The sequence below is a fragment of the Petaurus breviceps genome, unplaced genomic scaffold (assembly GCF_028583685.1).
Source record: "Petaurus breviceps papuanus isolate PSGF00001 unplaced genomic scaffold, PetGlider_PUasm1.0 115, whole genome shotgun sequence".
In the NCBI taxonomy this organism is placed as follows: domain Eukaryota; kingdom Metazoa; phylum Chordata; class Mammalia; order Diprotodontia; family Petauridae; genus Petaurus; species Petaurus breviceps.
Genome location: NW_027185612.1, coordinates 68,287 through 83,577, shown reverse-complemented (window position 1 = coordinate 83,577; position 15,291 = coordinate 68,287). Strand labels below are relative to the sequence as shown.

Genomic DNA, 15,291 nt, shown 5'->3' with positions numbered 1-15,291 from the left:
TAACAAACACACAGTCAAGCCATAATCTTCAAAGAATCAAAACTGTGGATAATCCAAAGGGCAATAAAATGGTTTAATATATACCACAACATATTATTAAAAATAGCCTGCATGAAAGAAGGTCTGTAAAGATTATCATGAAGGAAATACATGGCTGGAAAAGGAAATGGGCTGGTTAAACAGAAGTGTTACAATACCAGGTAGAGACCCAGAGAGCTGTCCTGGTACCCACACCATGTTAAACAGCCTCTCTCTAATGCACTGGGGGGAATCTTTAGGGAGAAGAAATCAGAAGAATGACAACTGCATGAGGTGTACAGTTCTTAAGGTGTGTTTGGGTGGCAACTTGCACTGTTGGAGGGAGTACCCAAGTTGATAAGATCAGTATGTGCTAAAATAATGAAACATGGGGTGACTAGGTGGCACAGTGAATAGAGCACTGGCCCTAGAGTCAGGAAGACCTGCGTTCAAATCTGGCCTCAGACACTTAACACTTACTAGTCGTGTGGCCTTGGGCAAGTCACTTAACCCCAATCACCCAACCTTCCCCCTCCAAACAGCAAAAAAAAAAAAAAAAAAGAAAGAAAGAAACATATGTAATGTCCTCCAATAGAACAGAAGTTCCTTGAGAGTAGGTACTATTTCATTTGTCTTTATATTTCTACAATGCAGTACAGTATTTACACATAGCAGATACTTAAATAAATGTTTAAGTATTTGTTGAAATAAAATTAGTAACAAAATGCTTTTTATAATACTAGTCTCCCCACTTCCTGTGCACACACAACAAATATTCCCATTATCTACTACTTTGTAGTACTATTGTTTCATTTCTAGAGTCCTGTCCTTTCTCCCCAAGGCATAATGGTTAAAAAGCAATGTATCTGAGGTCAGAAAACCTGAGTTCAAATCCTGGTTTATGGCTGGGTTCTGCATTAACTTTGGCTAGTAAATTAAGAGGAAACCAGAGAACCATATATAGAGAGGTCCTAGAACTTTTATTCTGGTTAAACAGACTGAACAAAGGCTGATTCCCCTCCTTCCCAAATGTCACTGTCTAGGTACAAATTAACCTATCTAGGTTTATTTCATATTATCCCCCTTTATACATTCTGGATTCTAGCCAAATTCACCTACTAGCTATTTCCCAATGACAGCACTGCATCTTTCCCTGCACCTCTGCACTGGATATTTCCCCATTCTTGGAACACCCTCCCTCCTCACTCCTAGCTCTTTGAATCCTTACTTTCCTTCCAAGCTTGGCTCAGGTCACCTCCTAGTCAAAACCCTTCTTGATCCCCCTGGCTGTCAGTGCTCTCTCTTCTCAGATTCCCTAACATTTATTTATCTGCATTACACGTCAGATTGCCCCAGAAGAATGTAATCATTTTAAGATGGTTTCATTTTTATCTTTGTAGCCATAGTAGCACTTAGTAGGTATTATATAAATGTCTGGTAAGTTAAGTGCTTTTCTTTTTGCATCACCCCAATGTATTCTGGGGACAAGATATCAGGTATTGGTAGATGACTGGAGCCATGGGAACTTATGAAATCTCCCAGTCCCTACTCACCTCTGATGGTACAGAAACATGGCAGAATTATAGTTAACTGATCTTTCCTGGACAACTCCTAGAAACTTATTTGTAAAGGTACCCCAGCTGTATTTCTGTTGAACGCACCCCACCCCACCTCCTCACCCCACTTCGGATATAATTTACTAGGTATTTAATTCTCTCAGGGTCTCAGAAAGTTAGTTCCAGATGATTCTTTCCAACACCATCTTTTAAAAATGAAATCTTTATACCAAGAGCTTCACAGATACATAATTTGCTAGGAGAAAGAAGTGGTATACTCTGCCACTGAAACTGACAATGGGCATAGTTTAGAAATTGATTATATAGGTTTCACACCTTAATGTCAGATATTTCTTTTTCCTTGCTAATTAACTGATCTATTCATAGACTGGTTTGTCACTAGTAGCCTTCTGTGCACTTACAACATGATTTCTAGCATGTTACTCATTCTAACAGAATTCTTAGAGTCAGGGCGGAGCCAAGATGGCAGAGTAAAAGCACAAACTTGGCGTGGGCTCCAGCTTCAACCATCTCCAATAACTGTAAAAAAAATGACTCTAAACAAATTTAAAGCTACAGAACCCACAAAGAGACAGAGAGAAACAAATCTCCTGCTGAAGGAGGCCTGGCAGGCTGACAGGAAAGGCCTATTACAGTGCTCTGGGAGTCGAGTGCAGTCCCCAGGTGAGCCACGCTGGCCCAGACACACCGCCACAACTAGCACCCAGATCAGCCAGAGCAAACTTGAGGAAAGTGAATCACCAGCAACTGTGGCAGTTTCCATACTCCTCAACCCATAAACGCCAAAGAAAAAATAAAAAGTCAATGTGGAACTCTGTTGTAAGGGTAAAGGAACAATGAGGTCCAGCCCCTGCCCCTGGGAAGAAAAGCGGTGGGAGGCGCAGCAGTGCCGAGTGGCTACTTTCAAAGCTCCTGACTTGCAGATCGTAGGGAGACCAAGCAACCATTCTGAGAGTAATCACTCATGCTTTGACCTGCCTGGATCTGGATCACTATCTTTTTTTACTGTTTGTTTGTTTTTTTGCTTTTTGGAGGACAACTGGGGTTAATTGACTTGCCCAAAGTCACACAGCTGGTAAGTGTGTCAAGTGTCTGAGGCCACATTTGAACTCAGGTCCTCCTGACTCTAGGGCCGGTGCTCTATTCACTGAGCCACCTAGCCACCCCTGGATCTCTCTATCTTGGGTGGAGGTCCTGGGGTGTGTGGCCAGTAAGCCACAGCTTGTGGGGACTATAGAAAGGGTGCCCAACTAATAGCTCTGGCAGCTGCAAAAACCCCAGCAATTTGGGACAAAGCTCTCTTCACCCCGTAAGCAGAGTTCTACCATGGCAAAGAGCCCAAAAGTCAAGTAACTGGCAAGATAAGGAAGTGCAATCAGACCATACAATCTTTTTGTGGGGACAAAAAGGATCAAAGCATGAAACTGGAGGAGGACAATGAAGTCAGAACTCCTGCATCAAAAGCTTCCAAGAAAAATATGAACTGGTCACATGTGGGTCATGGAGGTGCTCAGGAAGGATTTTGAAAATCAAGTAAGAGAAGTGGAGGAAAAACTGGGAAGAGAAATGAGAATGATGCAAGAAAATCATGAAAAGCAAGTCAACTGCCTGCTAAAGGAGACCCAAAAAAATTCTGAAGAAAATAACACCTTGAAAAGTAGACTAACTCAAATGGCAAAAGAGGTCCAAAAAGCCAATGAGGAGAAGAATGCCTTAAAAAAAGTCGAATGTGCCAGATGGAAAAGGAATTTCAAAAACTCACTGAAGAGAATAATTCCTTCAAAATTAGACTGGAGCAATTAGAAGCTAATGACTTTATGGGAAATCAAGATACTATAAAACAGATGCAAACAAATTAAAAAATAGAAGGCAATGTGAAATATCTCATTGGAAAAACCGCTGACCTGGAAAACAGATCCAGGAGAGAGAATTTTAAAACTATTGGACTACCTGAAAGCCATGATCAAAAAAAAGAACCTACAAATTATCCTTCAAGAAATTCTCCAGGAAAACTGCCCTGATATTTTAAAACCAGAGGGCAAAATAGACATTGAAAGAATTCACTGATCACTTCTTGAAAAAGATCCCAAAAAGAAAACTACTAGGAATATTATAGCCAAATTCCAGAGTTCCCCATGTCAAGGAGAAAATATTACAAGCTGACAGGAAGAAACGAGTATTGGACACTTGCACAGGCCACAAGAGAACATATGTGAGATAAACACATTTAATAACTTCAAGATTCCCTCAGTTTAGTATTTTTTTTAAACAATAAAAAACCAAAATAGAAAAGTTCAATTAACTGACGGATCAAAATTAACGAACATCCTTTACTAGTACAAGCATTTTACTTGTAGTCACAGATGTGATGTTATTACCTTTGGGATATCTCCTTTAATACCTGGGGGAAGCCGGAGGATCCAGAAATTCCTATTTCTCAACAGGTTCTCCATGTTTTCTAGCCTCCGCTGCAGCAGCCCATACTCTTGGAGCAGGGTCCCCAACACAGCCCATTTTCCCTCCAGCTGGTTCCCAAGGTCCGCCACTGTTTTTTCACAGTTGTTCAGCTTATTCTCGGATGCTCCCGTCCTCCCTTCCAAATGCAGAAGCCGCCGGCTGTGCACCTCCACCTTTCTCTCTACAGCCTGAACTGCTGCCACAACTGTCCATAGGGAGATAGCTGCCGTCTGCAGGTGGGCCTCACTCGGCAGTGGGAGGGACTGCAGTGAGGTGGTACACTCTGATTCCCATTCTGGAATCTGTTTGCCAGGAGAAAAAGAATATGGCAGTGAACATTAGTGACAGCATCAGTTCAAAACTCTGTGAAATCTCCTTCCATGACAAGGTCAGATAAAGAATGATGCTTCCTTGAGTCCTCATCTGAATACAGCATTTGCATTTGAATGTACTTAGGGATAAACATCACCACATTTGGGATTAATTTTGATGAGAAATAAAGCCAAATGTTATCTTCTGGAGATATTCAGGAGGCTCAAGTCATTATTACCCCATCTGTACTTGTCAAGCTGAAATGGCATGGCAAGATATACTGCCCACCCCATGGGTTTCCCTTAGGTTCAATGACCTCTGAGGGAGACCCAAATAAGTACAAGGGCTAGAGGTAAATATAAAGAGGCCTTGACAGTCCAACTTTTCACTGACAGACTCTAGACTATTTCATTCAAATAAAGAATAAAGGAACTAGGAGTGTTTAGTTTGAATGAAGCTGAAAATGAAAATAACATACTTTTAAATTTTAGAAAGCACTTCATAACAAGTCTGTAAAGCTGGTAGTACATATATTATCATTTTTATTTTTTAGATGAGAAAACAGAGGCTCAGAGAAGATTAATGGAAAACATGACAGTGATCTTCAAATATTTAAAGGCCTTCTCACCTTCTATTCAGAAAAAGGAATACACTTATTCTGTAAACTTTAAAGTTTACTAAGCATACATACATCATCTCATTTGATCTTTATGATGGATAATAAGGTAGCTCTCTCAGTTATTATGATACTAGCTCATTTTATAGGTGAGGAATTTGAGAATCAGGGAGGAAGACTAGCCAGCCCAAAGTCAAATAAGTCAAGAATAAAAACTGAGTCCTCTGAGTCCTAACACAGCATTCTTTCAGGTCCCTGTCACTGTCATCAACTAACTTCTTGGATACTCTTCCACTTTTCTCCATTACTTTGGTGCGTGGTTCATAGTCCTTGCCTCCAACTCTTCTCTTGCCCTCAACTTGGGAGAGACTTCAATATACTCACCAATGACTTTTTTTTTTTTTTGCTTTTTGGAGGGCAATTGGGGTTAAGTAACTTGCCCAAGGTCACATGGCTAGGTTTGTGTGTGTGTGAATTAACAATAGTCCATAGTTAAGAAGATTGTGAGTTCGCTCTGTCCTTTGTGTGACCTGAACTTGTATCACGTGACTTAGCAGCATACCCCAGGAACTAGCCCCTCCTGGAGTAGACAGTACTGTGAGAACTGGCTATTCTCTCAACGACTGTTACTTGATAACACCTATGAAAAACACATGCTGCTCGTCCCGGTTGCACAAACATCCGAAAGAATTAAGCAATATCTGGCAAGGAACCAATTATCTTGGTCAAGCCTTCTTTGTTCTTCTCCCATACAAATACCCAATTCCCTGAGCCTCTTCAGATCTCACCCATGGAGAGGACGCTCTGACTGGGACCCTCCCATTCGGGACTCAAAGGCTGTACCCCGGGATTCCCCAGAGTTGGTGCTCCCCCGAATCGGTGATGTTTTCTTTCCTCTTACTATTCTTAGTTCTTATTTTAGTTATGCTTGCTTTAATTGTGCTAGGAATATTGTATTGCTGGTGCCGATTTAAGCTTCCTTGTTTCTATGTTCCATAAAACTCCTTCCTCTCTTAAGACTGTGTCATTTGTGGGAGCGAATCCGAACCGAAACCATAATCACCATAACAGTGTGTTAAGTGTCTGAGACCAGATTCAAACTCAAGACCTCCTGACTCCGGGGCCGCACTCTACTCACCGCACCACCTAGTTGCCCGGACTTTTTTTTTAAACAGCTCTTCACTTTTAATGACATTTTTACAAGGTGTCCAATGACCTTTTAACACCATATCCTCACAGTTCACTGAACGCCTTAAATTCTGCGATCATCATCTTCCATTCATTTTATTGCAGCCACACACACACAGTGCAATAACCAACCTGAGACCTCACCATTACACCGAACTGCTATATCTGCAAAATCTTTAACTCTGAAATTCCCTCTGACCATAACCAGCTGTGCTTTTGTCTCTCCTACTCCCTTATTTCTCCCATACTTGTTCTTGTAGACTGCTAGATGGTGAAATGGATATAACACTGGATCTGGAGTTAGGAAGACCTGAGCTCAAATATAGCCTCAGACACTTACTAGCTATGCAACTAGCTGTGTAAACTTTGTCTGCCTCAGTTTTTCTCAAATGTAAAAATGAAGATACTAATAACGGCACTTGCCTCACAGAGTTGTTGTAAGGATCAAATGAGTTATTTGTAAAAGTGCTTAACATGGTATCTGGCACACAGTAGCCACTTAATAAAGCCTTCCTCTCTCTTCTTCTTTCCTCTTTATCATGAGCTGTCAATACTTCAATTTCTCCCTATTTTCTAATTTTAGAAATCCTATTCTTACTATACTTCTCTTCAATTAATCAGCAGTATTAAGAATCTGCTATGTTCCAGGCACTGAGGATACAAGTACACAAACAATTCTTGCAAGGAGCTTACAATGTAATGAAGGAATAAAACAAGTACATATGTAAATACATATAGCTAAATAGAAAATGAACACAAATATATATAAAGGATTTCAAGGTGGTTTGGAAGAGCCGAGTGGCTCAGGAAAGGCCTAATGCAGAAAGTAGTGTTTAAGCCATATGTTGTTGGGTTTTTTTTTTTGAGCAATCGGGGTTAAGTAGCTTGCTCAAGGTTACACGGCCAGTTATTTTTGGGTGTAGTGCTAAGTGTCGGAGCCCGGATTCGATCCCCAGTGTGCTGGTGCTCTTACTCGCTGAGCCACCTGGCCACCCCTAAGCATTCGGGGTTAAGTAACTTGCTCAAGGTTACACAGCCAATTATTTCTGAGTGTGGTGCTAAGTGTTGGAGCCCGGATTCGATCCCCACATCATCCCGACACTGGAGACGGTGCTCTTACTCTCTGTGCTACCTGGTCGCCCCTAAGCCATATGTTTTTAAACTAAAATTTAATTTCAGATCCTCATATTCTTCCTCCTACCTACTCTCTCCTTCCAATGGAGAGATCAAGGGAAAAAAAACCTGTCATAAACATGTATAAAAAATTCAAAGAAATTCTACATTGGTTTTGTACATGTACATACATTTCATTCTATACTCTGAGTCCATCAACTCTTTATTTGGAGGTGGGTAGCATGCTTCATCATGAGTCCTCTTAAATTGTAACTGATCATTGTGTTGATTAGATTTCCTAAATCTTTCAATGTTATTTGTTTTTACCAATTGTTGTTACTGTATTCACTGTTCTCCAAGGTGACAGGTTTCTGTGAAACTACCCTTTTCATATTTCTTACAGCATAATAATATTCCACTAAATTAATATATTATAACTTGTTCAGCCATTCCACAATTGATGGGTACCCTCAGTTATCAACTCTTTGCCACTGTAAAAAGAGCTATCAATATTTTTGTATATAGAAGTCTTGTTCCTCTTTTTTTTGATCTTTATGGGATATAGATCTTATAGTGGTATCAGTAAGTCAACGGATACACATAGTTTAAAAGCTTTTGAGGCATACTTCCAAATTGCTTTTGAAATGATTAGACTAATTCACAGCTTTATCAATAATGCATTAATTTACCTGTTTTTCCATAGCCTCTCTAGCATTTATCATTTTCACTTTGTCAATTTTGCCAATCTGACAGATAAGAGGTAGTATTTCAGAATTGTTTTAAATTCCATTTCTCTATTAGTGATGTACAGCATTTTTTAAATATGGCTTTTGATAGGTTGGGTTTCTTCCTCTGAAAACCGGCTATTCCTATCTTTTGTCCATTTATCAATTGGGGAACACAGCTATGCCTTGAAGGAAAATAGAGACACTATGAGGTAGCAATATGGAGAGAGGCACATTCTATGCATGTGGGTAGACAAGTACAAAGGCAGGGAAATGGGAGATGTGGTGTTGTGTGTAAAGAACAAAGAGGAAGTCAATATAGCTATATTACAGAGTGCAAAAGCAAAAAAGCTTCCATGAGGCTGGCATCAAATTGTTTAGGGCTTTATAAACTAACCAGAAGCATTTATATTTTATCCTGGAGCAAAGGTTCTTAATCTTTTTTGTGTTCTGGACCTGTCTTACAGTCTGGTAAGCCATCCCTTCTTAGAAGAATACTTTTAGATGCATACAATAAAATGCATAAAATTAAAAAGGAAACAAATTATATTGAAATATAGTTATAGAAATATTTTTAAAAGGTCATGGATCACTTCTGCAAAGTGAAGTAAGCAGAGATAAGAAAACATTATGTACAATTACTACAATAATGTAAAAGGAAAGAATTATTTTTTAAAAAGTGAATGTTGCAAAACTATAAAGAAGAAACATGGCTCAAAAAAGAAAAGATATGAGAAAATATTCCCTTTCCACCCTTTTGCAAAAGTATAAGGTCCACAAGTGTAGTACATTACACATATTTTCACATTTTCTACATAATGATTAGGGTTTTTTTCCACTTTTTTTTTCTAGGCAGCTAGAATAAAATGATAAGAGTTGAAGGTCTGGAGTCAGGAAGACTTGAGTTCAAATCCAGCCTCAGACACTGGTTAGCTGTGTAACCTTGGGCAAGTCACTTAACCTCTGTTAGCTTTGATTTCCCCATTCATAAAGTGGAGATAATATCACTTACTTCCCAAGGTTGCCGTGAGGATCAAATGAGATAATATTTGCAAAGTGCTTAGCAGAGTTCCTGAAACATATTAATTTATGCCTGTTCCCTCCCCCCACTTGGTCTTTAGAAACATACTATTTGTTATACTGGATGTTTCTTTGGGAAGAGAAGAGGGAAAGATAGTAGAAGAAACTATGCTGATATAAAAAATTAATAAAGGCATATTAAAATATTTTTTCAAAATTCATGTATACAAGGTTAAGGAACCTCTGTCCTCTAGGCAACAGGAAGCCCTGGGGTTGGTTGTACAGGGGAGTTGCACGATTTGTTAGGTGCTAAAAGAAAATTACTTCAGCAGTAGTATTCATCTGGAAACTGACAGGATACATGGAGTGAAGGAGAGACCAGGAAAATGCCTACATTAAGAACCTGAGAGAACAGAAGGTGGTACTGCATCTAATAAGAATGGCAAAGGTTGGGAGGGAAGGTTGGAGAGGGAGGGGTGAAAATAAGGAGTACAGTTTTGGACACATGAAGTTTGAGATATTTCAGGGATATACATAGAGTCCAATAGACAATCAGTGATACAGGACTGAAGCCCAGAGGAGAGACGAGAGAGAGAGAGAGAGAGAGAGAGAGAGAGAATGTGTGTGTGTGTGTGTGTGTGTGTGTGTGTGTGTGTGTGTCTGCTTAGAGATGCTACTTAACTCCACACAGGCTGATGTGGCTATTCAAATATTATAGAGGGCCTAACACAGAATCTTAGGGAACACCCATAGTTATGGGGTGTGATATGGATAATGAACTACCAAAGAAGACTACAGAGCAGAAAGACAGGTAAAAGTAGACAGTAAGGTTAGGAAAACCCAAAAATTGGGTGGTTAAATGTCAAAAATGACAGGTTGAGAAGGATGAAGAGGATGAGGGTTAAGACCATGAGATTTGACAATTAAGAGATCATTGGTAATTTTCTATTTAGTACTGATTCTATGGTCAGCCATTTCAATAATGTCTTCTTACCCATTCTTCAATCTCCTGCTCCATTGATCTTCTATCATTCCTAACTTGACAACTCAATTCTAGCCAGTTCAACTAACTGCCTCCTCTTCCTAGCCGTCTGAACAATGGAGGAGAAAAATCACAAAATCAGGCTGACTGAACCCCCTACAAACTTATCCTATGTAACTTTTTATTCATCTGTTAACCTTTTCTTTTCTCCCTAAGTCTGTAACATCATTCCCTCCCTACACGCAGCAAATGGTTGCTATCAGCTACCTTCTACTATTCCTTTAAAGCTCTCAATGTCCTCCTCTTCCATTCCTTTTCTTTACTATAATCTCAAAGGAAAAACAGTCATACTACTTTCCAAGGCTAACCCCTCCACGCCTCTGATTCCATTCTCTCCAGTTTCCTCTATTATCTTGCTTCATCAGTGATTTCTTGTCACAAGCACCATTAAGCGCTTTCTCCTTGGCCTACAAATAAGTTTCTAGCTTTCATATCTTAAAAAACAAAACAAAACAAAACAAAAAAACCTTGACTTTGCAACCCACCCCCAACATAACATCCTAACTCCTCTCCCCCACATTTCACTGTCACAAAAAAACAAACGTTCATAGAGTGTCTCAACTTCCTTACTGGATATTTTCCTTAACTCCTTGCAATTTGAATTCTTCCCCCTCTATCCTACAGAAAATGCTCTTCCCAAGGTCACTAATAACTTCTGCACCACTAAATCCAAGAAGCTTTTTTTCTTCTTTCTTTGTTCTTGACCTTTTTTGCAATATTTGATACCTCTGAGCAGCCTTTCCCACTTCATACTCTCTCTTCCCTTAGTTTCCACGACAGTCCAGGTCTTCCCTCCTTAAGCTCCTCTGCTACCCCATTTTACTTCTGCTCCTTTAATATGGGTTTTATCTCCCTCAGGGTCGTCTTTATACTCTTTCTTGATACCATGTCTTCAATTATCACATATATGAAGAAATTTTATGTTTTAAATTTTTAGTACAATTATTAAGGATTCTATTATCTGTGAATGGAAGCCATTTGATAGACTAATTTATATACTTAGCCAGGAATTTTCCTGGATGGTCCATGTGCTTCATGGTTCCCATTCAATATATCTTTCTATATGGAAAAATTGTATATTTACTTTACCGCCATCCTTCTATTATCTCAGGTTCTTAATGTAGGCATTTTCCTAGTCTCTCCCTCACCCCATGTATCCAGTTAGTTGCCAGATGAATACTATGGCTAAAGTAATTTTCCTTCCACACCTAACTGATCATGCAACTCCTCTATAGAACCAACCTGGGGCTTCCTGTTGCCTAGAGGACAGAGGTTCTTAACCTGGCACTCTAGTAGCCATTGACTAGAAGATTCCTGGACTTCAAGGAATGTGGAATACTGCACATTTATGTAAATGACAAATGTGGCCCACTCTGATGAAAAGACTAGTCCTTCAACTGTAAATTCCATGAAGGCAGTAACTATTTGATTTTTCTCTTTATATTCCTATCCAATAATTTGTTGAAATATTTATTGATATGAGGACAATTCACACCTACTTCTCCCCAAGAGATCCTGCCCCATATTTCCAACTGATTTGGTGTCTATACCTGGAGGTCCCATTGGTGCTTCAAACAACACATATAAAACTGTTGGTCCTCCCCTTCATTTCTACTAAAGGTATCACTACTGTCCTCATCAATAAACTTGAAACCTCAGAATCATTCTGGAGCCTTCACTCCCTGCCCCCAGCTGCCAAGTCCTGTCTTGGCAGTTTCTTTCTGTCCATTTCAGCTGTACACACCCTAGTGTATGCCACAGAGTGTAGCAGCCACCTAAATTCATGCCTCCAGATTATAACCTCTCCAATGCATTTTTCACAACACTGTCTGCATAATCTATCTAATACACTGCTTTGATCAAGTCATTTCATTAAACTAAAATCTTCAGTACTACCCTTTAGCCTACAAAACAAACTCCGGATCCTGGGAATCAAAACAATGTAGTTTCAACATGTTTTTCCAGCCTTATCTCATATTACTCCCCCCCTTCACATACTTTATTTTCCCAGTCAAAACTATTTTCTATATTCCTTTCTCATTATGTTGTAGCCCAACTTTGTACATTTATGTTAATCCCCCATGATTCCCCCTTCCCTCCCTTTATGTGTTAATGTCTTTCAAGGTCCAACTTAGATGTCACTTCTTTCATGAAAACTTTTCTGACATCCTCAGCCAAAAGTAATCTTTCTCATCATCAAAGTTTGCATATCATTTTACTTAGACCTCTTCTTTGCAGTAATACCATCCTCCCTTAAAACATGGCTATTTAATTTCTTTAGTATTATTACCATCTTTTTATCATTCTAAGTTCTTAGAGAATGAGGTCAGCTTTTCTGTATGTCTAATACCTAACCCTTTGCCATCATTCCTTCTAGCTCTAAATCTATGATCCTATAAATAAATGAATCAGAAACTCCTGGTGGGCAATGACCTATTTGAATATTATACTGTGGAACTCAGATATTTTGTCATTTTATGTTTGTTTGGCAATGTAGCTTCTGAAATACAGGACCCCTGAATTCCCCTAGACAGGGACTACAGCATCTGCATAATGGCATTGCATTGCACATGGCAAAACCATACTTTTCCAGGGCAAGGAAGAATAATAATACACAAATTCCAGACATGGACCTAGTATCTGAGGAACTTGCCTACTCTGTTCCATGAAGGTAGACAGATGAACCTCAAACAAGAATGTGGATCCCCATTTTTTTTTTGCTTTAAATTGTATTTTATTTTTCCCACAATTACCTGTCAAGAAAACTTTTAGCATTTATTTTTACAAGATTCTGAGTTCCAAATTTTTCTCTCTCCCTCCTTTCCCTCCCCTCTTCTGAAAATAGTAGGCACTTTGATATAGTTTATACATATGTTATCATGTAAAACTTATTTCCATATTCCTCACAGTTGTGGAAAAGGAAAAAGAAAGAGTGGATGGCCATTCTTGTCTTGCTGCACATACAGCAGAACAAGGACTGGAATTCAAACCTCTCCTCTGGACACTTGTTACATGTGTGACTGAGCACCAATAGGAAGCCGAAGAATGGTGGTTTGAAGTCGGAGGATATAGGTTAGAACATTTGTCACCACCTGTGTGACCTTGGTAAGTCATATAACTTCTCTGGTCCTCAATTTCCACATCTGTAAAATGGGGAAAGGGAGAAATTGGACTATATACTTTCTATGGCTCTTTCCAGTTCTAAATTTATGATACTAAGACTATGGGCAAACCACCTAAAATAAGACTATTTTCAAAATATAAAATGGGGATAATTATTTATACCACTGACCTCTCAAGGTTAACCAAAACCTCACCACAACTGTATTTACTATAATAGAGCATTTCTTCTACCCAGTGGATCTCATCCCAGTGTGTTTGGTTCCATACAGAAAATTAAAGAAAGGATCACAGATTCTTTTCTGTTCAATCTAACTTTTACAAGAGAACTTTATAATGTTAACTCAGTACTATGGTGGTATCAAGAAATTCTTATGTACTGAGAAGTCAGTTAATAATAATAATAATAACTAACACTTGCATAGCCATTACTATGTGCCAGGTGCTTTACAAATATTATCTAATTGATTCACCACAACTCTGGGAGAAAGGTGCTATTATTATCCCCATTTTGCACACGAGAAAACTAAAGAAAACAGAAGCTGAGTGACTGGCCCAGGGTCACACAGATAGGAAGTGTATGAGGTGAAATTTGAATTCAGGTTTTCCTGGGTCCAGGCCAGGGGGTCTAGTCTCCACTATGCCACCTCCCTGTGTGCTTGGGTGCCAGGGATACAAAAAGAGGCAAAAGATAGTCTTTGCTCTCAAGGAGCTCACACAGTCTAAGTGGTCCACGCAATGCGAGGGATTCCAAATGTTCATGGAGACCATTTATGAGCGTGGCTAAACCAGCTTCTCTCTGTTCTGGCCCTCACAGAGCTCCTGCAAGGTTGTGGGTTCCGATGCTATTAGTTGTATGAAGATACCCTCTTTCCCTTCTCCATCCATCCTTTCTCCCTCCTCTCCCTCTCTCCATCCCTGCACAATGAGAAAGATTTCCAAGTCGCTCCCGGAGGCCCGGTGAGGACTGTGGACGCTTGACAGACCGACAGACACATCCCCTAAGCCTGACCAAAGGAATCCGGCCTCCCCAGCACAAGCGCACAGGCGCCGAGGGGAGCATGCTTCCTTTCGCGTCCTCCCTCTCCCACAGCTGACAAAACCCCCGGGATCTGGCTGTTCCCCTCTCAGGGGTCCCCTCAGTGGAGCGGAGGTGCTGCTGTCAGGAGCGGGGGCCTAACTTTGCCCAGGGGGAAGGTCCCCCCGCCTGTTCCCTCGGGCCGCCCGCCCGCTCCCAGCCAGGCCCGTGCGGGGGCATTTCTCACCGGAGCAGGCGCCGCCTCGGCCATGGCCCTCGGTCTCGCTCCCAGGCCCCGGGGAGGCTGCGGCGCGCGCTGGAAGGCTCCGGGGCGTCGGGCTCTTCCCCTTCCCCTCCTCCTCCTTCCTCCTCTCGCTCCGCTCCCGGAACCCGCGGGGCTCTCTGCGGCAGGCTCGGCCCGGGCTCCGGGGCCTCCGTTAGGGCAGTCAGCCGAGGGAGGGCCGCTGTGAGCTCCGAAGGGCCGGCCCCAGCTGCGCTGCCTCCGCCTCCGCAGCCGCTGCGGCCCGGCCCCAAATCTAGCCAAGCTCCGGCTCCCGAGGGCCCGGCTCCTCCGCAGCAGCCCAGCTGTTGCTTTGTGGACCCCGAGTGCACTCTGGGAACTGACTCCTTCCAACACACTGTTTGGCCCTCCCGGCAGGCCCGGCCCCCACAGCGCCCTCTGCCGGCGGTAAGAGCGAACAGCAGCAGCGCCGCCTCTGAGGGGCTGCGCTGGCGAAAGGACGCCGGAGGTCGCGAGAGCCTTCGCCCCAGGCGCGTTCAAAACGCGAAAACGCGGGCTGGAGCCAGGAGCCCGGGGCAGCCACCCGGGAGGCGTGTGCTCGTACCCCGCTGAAGGAGGGACCTGGGCGACCCACGGAGTGAAAAGGGAAAGGTGGGGGGCTGGGAAGCAGTGAGAGAGGGAGGCTAGAGAAGGAAAGGACGGACGGGCGAAGATCTTCCCAGCGGGAGATTCAAAGGGATCGGGAAAGAGAGTGAGGAGGGGGCGGGGAGTTGGGCCACCCCCACCACCTGCGATTCCTGTCCAGGTCAGGTAGTCAACTAGCATTTAGTGTGTGTATACATGT

General features: G+C 41.7%; 1 protein-coding gene across 1 annotated transcript in view; it reads right to left on the bottom strand.

Moving 5' to 3' along the window:
• ZNF398 (zinc finger protein 398) overlaps positions 1-14,844 on the bottom strand; it is a 37,142-nt gene extending 22,298 nt beyond the window's left edge. Inside the window, exons 1-2 of the mRNA XM_069083045.1 lie at positions 14,454-14,844; positions 3,974-4,354 (exon numbers count right to left, since the gene is read on the bottom strand). Coding sequence (XP_068939146.1) covers positions 3,974-4,354; positions 14,454-14,477 — 405 coding nt within the window. The 5' untranslated portion in view covers positions 14,478-14,844. The remainder of the gene's footprint in view (positions 1-3,973; positions 4,355-14,453) is intronic.
• Positions 14,845-15,291: the final 447 nt, after the last annotated feature.